At 42.2% G+C, this 10,903-nt stretch overlaps 1 protein-coding gene across 4 annotated transcripts in view; it reads right to left on the minus strand.

The window, feature by feature from the left end:
- Positions 1 to 443: 443 nt before the first annotated feature.
- LOC123078361 (2-oxoglutarate and iron-dependent oxygenase domain-containing protein CP2) overlaps positions 444 to 10,903 on the minus strand; it is a 19,574-nt gene continuing 9,114 nt past the window's right edge. The window contains exons 3-9 of one of the 4 annotated variants that reach the window (XR_006437385.1): positions 6,288 to 6,464; positions 6,054 to 6,204; positions 5,854 to 5,940; positions 3,375 to 3,513; positions 2,932 to 3,050; positions 771 to 878; positions 444 to 672 (exon numbers count right to left, since the gene is read on the minus strand). Coding sequence is in view for 2 of the 4 variants with exons in the window: in XM_044500842.1 (XP_044356777.1) it covers positions 637 to 672; positions 767 to 878; positions 2,932 to 3,050; positions 3,389 to 3,513; positions 5,854 to 5,940; positions 6,054 to 6,204; positions 6,288 to 6,464 (807 nt within the window). In the remaining 2 variants the exon portion in view is untranslated. Of the gene's footprint in view, positions 673 to 766; positions 879 to 2,931; positions 3,051 to 3,374; positions 3,514 to 5,853; positions 5,941 to 6,053; positions 6,205 to 6,287; positions 6,465 to 10,903 lie in introns of all 4 variants that reach the window. The other 3 variants (XR_006437384.1, XM_044500843.1, XM_044500842.1) reach the window with 3 other exon arrangements.

Genomic DNA, 10,903 nt, shown 5'->3' on the forward strand with positions numbered 1-10,903 from the left:
CCAAATCCTTTTGTTCTCTTTATTTAGTTATATGTCTCTTTAGATTGTACCACCACTCTAATTATATGGACTGAAGATATGACTACAAAGTAAATTTGCTCTCTTTTTACAACGATCTCGACACTCCCATACCTACGTTACCAAATAACCAACCTTCATCACAGAAGTCATTTTGTCACAGCTACAGTGGAAACAAACAATTCCTCACACGAGTACACACCTTGCTTTGTATCCGACCCATAGATATTTTTTATCTTGTTGCTATAGATGATTTACCAATAATCCTAGACGTATTACGTATATATGAGGATATTAAAGGGGGGGTGGCCCCTCCTCCCCTTTAATCTCCAAATATGAAACAGACACCTAACTAGAATCCGTAGAATACATAGAAGGGGGTTCTGTAACTCTAGCATTACTCATGCTTTATACACCAGTAAAACTGAAACACTATAAAAGTTAAACCCATTGCTTATGTGGCAATGCAGCAGGAAAGTTCAGATTTACATAAGATGCAATGACACTGACAAACATACGAGCTGGAAATTTGACAACAATTATACTAGATGTTTCCAAATGATCAAAGGATGTTTAATATAATACAGGATTGCATAAAATACATGCAGTAAATATGACTTAAATCATTGCCCCTCCAGCACCCCTAAGAAATGCCTGTTCGGAAGTAAAGCAGAAATGTGTTAGAAGCTAATAACAGAATGTTAGCTGCCAAATGGACAGCGTACGAGTGTTCTAAAGAGTAGTTTACCAACTTGGTCGCTTTGACGCACTGAATCTGCCTCTCTCTCTTTTCACGCTGGCACTCACCGCACCAGCTAGAAAAATCCATCTGGTATTTCTTCATCTCCCTGAACACGGAGCTGAACAAAAGAAGCAATAATTCAGCTGTGTAGACTCCTGTTAGTAACATTAAATTGTAATAACTAAGGATGTGTTTGGTTGGGAAAAGGTAATGTAAACGTAAAGGTAATCAGATTACAGCGGCACTGTTAACTGTATTGGTAAAAACTGAAATCTGTTTGGCTCGACACATGTATCGGTAATGGCGCACGGAAGGCCCATGGGGCTGCAGGGAACAGGCGGGCCGCTGGTTGGTCCTCGCATGGCTGGGCTGCTCGCAACAAGCACTTCGAGTGACAAAAACGGAGAACAGTGCGGGTGCTCGTGCTGCTCCTCATTGGAGGAGGGTCGACAGAGAAGATCGGCGGCAGAGGGGATCCATGGAGTAAGCAGATTGCAGAGGAGATTCGGGTAGAAGAAGACGCTGCTGCTCGCCACAGGAGAGTAGGAGGGTCAACGGAGAAGATCGGGGCAGATGGGACGGGGGAGGGAGCACTCGCTGGAAATCTGCAGGGAGAGAGAGAGAGAGAGCTTCGTTGCGGTAACGGGAACCGATGGGGGGGGGGGGGGGGGGGGGGTGCTCGGGCAGAATAGCCCGTGAATAGTGCCGGATCAGTTTACAGGGTATTGTTTACAAGACAATGTTTGCCAAACAGATGTATCGGTATGCATTGACGCTGTAATCAGATGACGGATGAAAAACTCCGAAACACGTCCTAAAAGTAACAGCAATGTTAAAATACTTCATGCATACACGGAAAGCTGCTGGGTTCTCATTTCAACAACCATCTGAGCACGCGGTAGACATGCAACAGTTATACGACATGCCACAGGGTCAAATGGAACCAATTTTGTTTTACATCCTATTAATGACCTAAAAGCATCTGCTTCCCTTATTATCTAAATTTGGTGCTACTTCACTTCTGCTTTGTATATACTCAGACGATTTTTCTCACCATGTGTGTGTGTGTTCATGTCTTCCCTAGTGAGATATTATCTATCTACAGGAGTTCCACCACAATGATCCGTACACGATTAAAAATTGCCACTATTCCTGCTTTTCTTGTTGATTCTGGAGGATGCAATTTACGTAGACCACTTTGTCGCTGTCATTCTGTGCAGGGCACCCTTTCTCAGTTCCTTGCCCTGGTCCTCATGCTCAGGTACGCGTCATCTTCTTGCTCTAATGGTTGCTTCTGCTGTTCCACCTCTTTTTCAGACTGGGGCTTGGGCCATTTCTACTGCCAACTTGACTAATATTCAGCCTTCTCCTGCTCTAAGAATCTTTGTAGCAGCATACCTGTTTAGTCTAGGCTTCAGCTCTTTGATTGTGTGTGCTATGCATGTGATTGTAGCACCCTGTGAGCACACTATGCTGACCACTCAGTCTGTTGAGAGTGTTTGTATATGCTACAGTACTGAGCATAAGGAATATCATTGTTATTGTCATGTTGGCCTATAGATGTCGGTTTCTGAGGGTATATTCTTTTTGATGAACCATGTCCCTTCTATGCTCGGTCTTTCCCTGGAGCTTCTCCAGATTTTTTTGTCTATCCACTTTTTCAACATTAGTTTCAGTTGAAGGTAGTCTTGTATGCTCTCTTATGTATTTCCTATTCAATACGGTTTCCTATCTTACTACTTCTCATGTACATGCTATATTGGCTAGAGGCCATGGAATATGTTAAGTTGCTATTTCAATATTAGGCTTGTTAAAGAGGCTTGAGATTAGCGCACAAATCCTAATAATGAAATTGCTTTAACCAAATAAATGCTCAAGTCTTACGGCTATGAACTCTTGGCAACAACGGAAAGTTGCATAACTCAAATACAAGCAACATAAATACAAAAAGGAATAAAAAATATAAGTAACCCACAAAACCATTAAGATATGAACATTAAAAAAATATCATAGTGGGGAAGTACGATAATAACACAGTATATAAATGCATGTATGGCAAATTATTTAACTATGGCGATGAAGGCTAGAGAGAGTGGACATGTCCGGATGCAAAAATAGGCCACTGAGAAATCTTGGGACAAAATTGAAATTGCAAGGAGAGATTTGAATACCTTCTGCACCACAAAAGCAGATTCATTCTGAGCCCTGATGATGTCGGTCTAGCACCATGTCTATGACGGCCACGGTGAAGTACAGCTCGTCCAGGAACATGAGAGTAATCATACATTTCCTGCAGCCAAGATCAGGCATGGGAATACTTGGTTGAAATTGCTTCCTCCTATACTTGATAATTATTTCTTTGAAAAAAGGTAAAGTATGAACTATATTGATTTGCAGGTACTGTATAACTGATGTGAACAGCTCAACATCCCTATCTTGCCAACAGCTGATGTCAAATTCCATGCGCGAGAATTTTAGAAGTAATGCATTCAAGTTAATCAGTATCAACAAAGATGGCAAAACCCAGCATGCATGGGCACATGGACAAACAAATGAGAACCATATAAATCTTAAAAGAAGAAATACAATAATTGTGTTAGTTCACAGTAGTTACCAAACACCATGTACCTCGTGCTGTGTTTCTGAGTTCACATGATTCTCGCAACGAATGCCACGAAAGTATAATTCACCGCCTGAGAATTGCTTGCCAAGGCAAACATTTAATGTGACCTCAGAATCATCAACATGGAAACCTGCAAGTCCGAGTATTAATAGCTTACAACAGAGAAACAAATAACTCCGCCTATGTCTTCTAGGCATAGCCGGTCCCAAGCCCGGGTAAAGGAGGAGGGTTGTGATAGGCTTGGCGAGCCAACGTAAAAACTAGCCAGTCCCATAGGTATGAAACCCATTTGAGCGAGAGTAGTACTAGGATGGGTGACCTCCTGGGAAGTCCTCGTGAAAGGGTTTCATATCTAAGGGTTGTGATAGGCTTGGCGAGCCAACGTAAAAACTAGCCAGTCTTTTGGGTATGAAACCCATTTGGACGAGAGTAGTACTAGGATGGGTGACCTCCTGGGAAGTCCTCGTGAAAGGGATTCATATCTAGCCTACCCCAACTTGTTTGGGATAAAAGGCTTCGTAAGCCAGTTTAAGCCAACAGAGAAACAAATATTTGACTTGCTTAGATGGTATCTCTAGGCACTAAAGAGGTGGCAAAGCAGATGGACTTGTCTTGCAGAAAGTGTCACACGAGAAGTGACCAAAAAAAATGTAAGTAGAGAAAAATAGAAGGAATGAAAGTTCTGGTAATTACAGCTCTCCTTTCCAAAAATCAGGGCATATTTTCTCTTGCGCATAAACCAAGAGAACGTTGAAAGTGACCCAATACCCCTAATTATTATATCTTAAGTGTTGTATTCGAAGATGCATGTAGGAAATATAGTGGGGTATAGAGGGACCAACGCACTTATTTTGCGCTAGAATATCAGATACACCCTATGCAATTATGCAGGCAGCTATGCTTGTGAACCAAAAGTACATCATATATTTTCAAAGAAACGAGCACAGAATAACAGAGCATACTAATTGATTTGAAAATTATCAAACAAAAAAGGTCACCTTGCCATAATGTTGGATCATACAAGGCATACTACAAGGTAAAATTGTGTGTATCAATGTTGTCTGCAGAACCCGTTAAGGCTAGAACATCACCATTATGATATAAGATGATCCAACGGAGTGATTGGGAAAATATGACTTTATGTGCCCTCGGCAAAAATTACAATCATTTCAGCTCAGTTCGACATATATATGAACTCAACTATTTGTTTTTGTTTTTCTGTCCAGGTCACAGGAAGTCGTGGTTTTTCAATCAATCCATTAGATCATCTTACATTATAGTCCTAGTGTCATAGTATTTTTGTCATGATTTTGGGAACTTCTACAATCTTGAATTCTTAAACAGGTTATGTGGTAACTATTGATAGAAAATCCTCCTATATATGTACAATTGTGTGTATCAATGTTGTCTGGAAAACCCGTTAAGGCTTGATAAAGTTTCGACAGTTCAAAAGTTCTCAAAAAATATGAAACAAATACTAGAACATCACCACTATAATATAAGAGAGGGAGATGAAAAAAGACACACTTAGGGTGTGGAATATGGAGTTGACATGAAAACGAGCTTCTATTCTAAGACAAATGAGAGTCACTGGTACACTAGGCAGGAAACAGAAAATCACAAGACAGCTATGGCCAGTTTAAGAGCACCAGTTTTTATAGTGGATATATACACTTCTTGCAGACCATGATCATCACGATGGTAAAACTAAAAATCAATAGTACCACAGCAAGATTGTATCAGTCCACATTAACCAAATAAGCTATGTCCTTCACGTTTGGTAGAAAGAGCCACTATGAGCGAAAAGTCCATTCTGCACCCGAGCTCATATGCTCCCGCATGAACAGTAAAATCAAAAAAAATTCAAAAAATTCCAAATTTTTTTTGAGAGAAACATTGACAAAAGTTCTAAGTGCCTGCAAAAATTCATCATGAAATCACATTCCTGTAAGGCGTGGCAAAAAAAACAAATTCAGTGCTTCAAAATGCGTTTGAAAGTAGCTTTTTCAGAGTACTGTTTTTGTTTTTTTTGCCACGCCTTATAGGAATGTGATTTCATGACAAATTTTTGCAGGCACTTAGAACTTTTGTCAATGTTTCTCTCAAAAAAAATTTGGAATTTTTTGAATATTTTCGAATTTTTTTCGATTTTACTGTTCACCCGAGCTCATTTGAGCTCGGGTGCAGATTAGCCGCGTCCCACTATGAGTGTCTTCCACATATAGATCTAATATGTGGCTTTACTTTGTTCAAACAGATATATGAGTTGAAAGAAGGCCCAAGAGGTTGCCGCATGTGCTATCCTCAATATAAAGAGCGGGGGGCGGGGGCGGGCACAGATAGTAACCCTACTTATTTTACAGCACGAGTATCCCTCTAAAAGGCACCCATCCAGACATGCACAATTCAAGAACAGAGAACTTCAAAATTTTCTGGCGGCATCCTTGGAAAAAAACAATGGTAACTTTACCTAGTTCAACATCTCTGTCTTTCCCATATTCAACAACAAAAGCATGATGAGAGTCCAATGTTCCTCCACCAACCTCAGGGTAAAAAACTGAAGGTTGACACAAAGAACATAATATTAATGTGGAAGGGAAGGTATGCTGAAACAATTAAACCAATAGTGATTCTTCCTATCTACAACAGTACAGCAATAAATCAAATAACCTTTAGAAATTGGAGCTATGAACTCCTCCATGAACTGATTCAGCATAGCTTCCAGGCCAAAATCATCAAGGACAGCACCATACTTATTCATTGTATTAGGCCTCATTATCTTAAATTTCATTGCATGAACCCACTTTTCAAAGTTCTCTACCTACAAAGGTGTAAATAATTGCTTTCACATTGTAGCAAAAGCCTTCATAAGAGCTAAATTGGGTGTTAATTACTTTACCATACCTCCTCCAATAGCATGTCACAAAAGTTGGGCTGTAACATAGCAAATGAAAAAACACCAGGAATTGGTTCAGTCATTATACTTGCAATGCTTTCTTCTGTATTGGTTCTTACTGCTTCAAGGAATGTTGGTAAGAAGAAAGCCGAAGGATGCATGCTGTATAATTCTTGATGAAGTGGCTGTAAGTTGGCAAAAAAGTGAATTACAAGCAAGCAAACAGGAAAGAAATAGTCCTCCAAAAAATAAAACCATGGCCAGTTACTAGCCACACTTCTATCTAAAGTATTTTAAAAGATCCGACAAAATGGTGATGTTGAGTCCTGACTCCTGTGGCACATGATAGCCAATACTTTTAGAGTTATATCATGCTCAGCCTGTATATTTTCCCCATTGTAAGGGGTTTTCTGCATATTTACCGCCTATCCGTGTGTGTGTCTCTCTCTCTCTCTCTCTCTCTCTCTCTCTCTCTCTATATATATATATATATATATATGTATGTATGTATGTATGTATGTATGTATGTATGTATGACAAATGTTTCCTACCACCAGTGGTAGTTACCACCACTTGTGTTTTGTATGTTCTATGTAGTCAGTGCTGTAGCTAGGATTTCCCCACGACCCAGGCCCAGCTTCGTCAGTACAGTGAACACTGTAGCTACAGTGTGGCACTGTTTGCTACAGTAACGAAGGGCTAGCACTCTACGCCCGTGTATGTATTATCTGTCAAAACCGAGAGTATATACGTGTAGTATGTAGTATATAACAATGTTTAGGTAGTATATATACTACTTTTTAGGTAGTATGTACCATATTTTGAGCATACTCTTTTTCACGTACAAATATGTAGGTATTTCACAAATATAACAAAACCTATGGGCTCATATGCAATTTTTTCGTGTAACTTGCTTTGAAATATCTTAGATATAGTATATTAATATATGTAGAATGATAAAGTAGTATATATACTACTACATGATAGTATATGAGACATGTGGGGTAACTACCACCGGGTGGTAGGATGTATTTACCCTATAGACATCCGAAAACATATCTTGTGGACGGTCTAAAGCACACATGGTATCATTATGAAAGTACAGGCCAAAACTGTGAAAACCTAGAAATATACCTAACCACTATCCTACTGCAATAATTCTCTCTAAGAAGAATGCCCATGTCGTGGCAGTTCCTCCGACGGCACGTCCTTGTATAATGCTCAAGGCTCTAGGCTGAGTAGCAGGAGCAAATTTTAATTTTGGCGGAAAAAGGGGAGAGCTCCCCATTCATGGTTCTACTGTAACCGGATTCCCGGAACCACAAGAATCCTTAGAATGGGAATCCAAGTCAGCACCTTTTTTCTTGAGATTTTGAGAAGAGTTGCTCTTTGAAGAGCAGAGTACGATGAAAGTTGTTGACCCCCAGGAAATACAAGTTACATATTTCCTAACATGGTATTAGAGCCTACGTTAATTTTTGTGCACGCACAACTCATGCTTGAATCTTCCATCACGCCGTCGTCATCTCTTGCCGATCTTCGCTCCTTCCACTTCCCCACCATTGCGGTTACGGCTGTTGTTGCCCACTTCACCCACCACGTCTCCCCACCGCCGTTTCCCGTGAAGGCCGTCGTATCTCGACCTTCAACCGCCGCCCATCAACACGACTGCCGCATGGCGCCCACTAGATAGGCTTGCGGTCAACACCCGCCTAACTTGCTTAGCTCGCCCACGTCTTCTTGTTGGATCAGCTGAAGCACACCAACGCCCGCTGGATCAGCCACCCGGCTCCCTTCCCTACCTCGATTCGTTGACGCAGGCACCCGTCCTGTTTGACTCGATCGCGTTGCCGCCCGATTGGTCCGCCCGCCTAGCAGCATCCTGCGCTGACCCGCTGGTCTGGACCCTGCCCAAGTTGGTCCGTCGCCGGATCGAGCGGTTGATTTGGGACACGGTTTGGTTGCCTATATTGACTTGGGTGTCGGTTCTCCGTGAAAAGAAAAAATAAGATAAAAAAAGATCCAATGTCTTCGTCATCGGGCTATGTCGCCATTCCTCGATGCCCGGTGATTTTTTTATGGTACTAATTACATCGAGTCCATTGCCTTTATGCACATTCATATGCGTGGCATTCGTCTTCGGGGCATTCTGTCCGGCGAGGTCCCCTAGCCACCACAACCGGTTCCTCCTGTTGCTGCTACCCCGCCGACACCACCGGCTCTTGTTGCAGATGCTTCTCAGGCTACTAATGAGGATGCAGCTAAGGTTGTTAATGATGCTGCAATTCATGCTTATGAACAGCAAGTCTTGGCCTATGAGGAGGTTCTTCCCACTTAGTAGTTAGTAGGATGCTCTGTCTTCTTACACAGTTACACTCAAGATGATGAGGCTCGTGCTGCGGATGTTCTCACATCTAGTGTGTTGCCTCAGTTTGCTTCTGATTTTATGGGCCTTATTACGTCTTTGAAATGTGGGCTCTCTTTGCCAGCGCTATAAGCCTTTTGGTGATGCCTTATACATGTTTGTGGTTCGCCAAGAGCATGCTCCTCAGCGGGGTGACTCCACTATTGATGAGTTCTACACACAAAGCTTTGCTATCTGGCCCCAGCTTGACTCTCTTTGCACTATTGGTTGTGGTTCTTGCCGGTGTGGCATTGTGCGGTCACACTTGCCAGTGTTGATTCTGGACTTCGATTTGAGCGGTCTTGGGCTCGTTTTGAAGCTATCCATGTGCCCAAGGTCATCATTTAGGTTTCCACATCATTTGCTTCGAACCAATTGTTGGCAGATTGGCATCTTCGCCTAGGCCTTCGACCATGATGACTCAAAATCGTGCATCTTCGTCGGTTTCGACCTTGGGGATCCTCACCAAGGAAAGCTGGTACCTCTCCATCGAGTAAAGGAACCAACAAGCTCACCAACGACTTCAACCATCCATACTTTTGACACCAACAATGGAAGCAAGGTCAGTTAACCTCAAGCCTTGACGAAGGTATTGCGTTGACAAAGGTATCCATTGTAACACATACTTATCTTCCCCTGCCATTACCCTTGATAGCCCCACCATTAGTTGAGCATACCTTTACACCCATTGAGACTAGCTATCCAAGTGTTGTCGGGCCTGGTGAACTTGAGCACCTTAGTGACTCTCATGCATCATATTGTGATACTTGTCGTGCATATTTGGTGAAGGCCCAATGGAAGTGGTGGAAGGAAGAAAAGGGGCAAAAAAAGCAATAGTCACGAAAGAGCTTATAAGCAAAAGAGTTGTGCAACAAAGATACTTGTACCAAGGATACATTTGATAGGAAAATGTTACACTTGTCTTGTAGGATTTGGTGCCAAGTTCTATCGCACAACCAAGCTATCTCCTTGTGTTTGTCCAACACGAGCTTAATCTTTGTTAGGTAAATCTTGTATGCTCATTTCTTTGGCTACACAAGCCCCATTATCTTGGCGTGTGAGCTTCCTTTTGCCTCTATATCTTTTGTGAAAACTTGCATAGCATTTTGAGTTCGTTGTGGTTTTCTTCCAACTTTTACATATCTTGGGACTTCAAATTGCTTGATTTCGTGCCACTAATCCCTACCAAGCTCCACTATAAGCCTATTGTGTAGGCGTGAGATTGGACAAGGTCCATTACCAAGTGCACTCATTTCATATTGTCAATTGTGAGATCCCTTGACCCATATACAATATCGAAAAGAGGTAACTTTGGTATTGTTCATTTCTTCCATTCATACCTAGCTAGTGTGTTAATATGGATAGGGAAGGCACATCACCTCCAATCTACACCAACAAGAACCACTTCGATGCCATGTGGGATTACATCGGCGCCAAGATGGACGCACAAATTGAGCTCATCAAAAACATGCTCAACAAATGCAAGTCGTCCACATCTTCAACATCATCTTCATGACGATGCTCAAGTGCGCATGCTTCTGAGCTACCATCCTCTTCAAGATCACACCGACATCGACACAATCACCTACAAGAAGCTCCGACGACTACATCACGTCGACCACCAACTACAAGGGTGACCATTCCATCTTCGGAAGTGCCCAGATGGCCGCCCATGGGATATTCCCTTCGGTCATGGAGGCAAATGATGATGAGCCACACCACATGGCCTTCATCTATGGGTTAAGGTGATGAGATGGTTGAGCATCGGAATTTCCCTTCAACCACGGCAGTGTATGATGACTATGGAGACGTGTGCGCCAATGCTACTCCAAGCTCCAAGTTCTACAAGATGGACCAAATCCCATGTGAGGATGAGAGCCATTCCACCATATGTGAGATTGAGTGCATTCCACTTTGAGAGAGCAATAGAGTTCACTACCACCCCTATGTTTGATTAGATGCTCCAGTTTCCATGTGAGAGCTACCACCATCACATGAGTTAGATGTGTGACTCCACCATATGTGACTGAGTGCACCAACCTTGAGGGAGGGAGTGAGCCACCATATTGAGAGAGTGAAGTAGTTGATAGGTCATGTGAGGCCATCCCTCATTCTAACAACTTAGCCTCTACCTTTATTGTGTCTTCTAATGCTAGGTCTCGTGGACGATGACGCCCTGATCCTCAACAACTTCGCTCCTCCTTTGGACAAGACAATGGC

Source organism: Triticum aestivum, chromosome 3D, assembly GCF_018294505.1.
Source record: "Triticum aestivum cultivar Chinese Spring chromosome 3D, IWGSC CS RefSeq v2.1, whole genome shotgun sequence".
Taxonomy (NCBI): Eukaryota; Viridiplantae; Streptophyta; class Magnoliopsida; order Poales; family Poaceae; genus Triticum; species Triticum aestivum.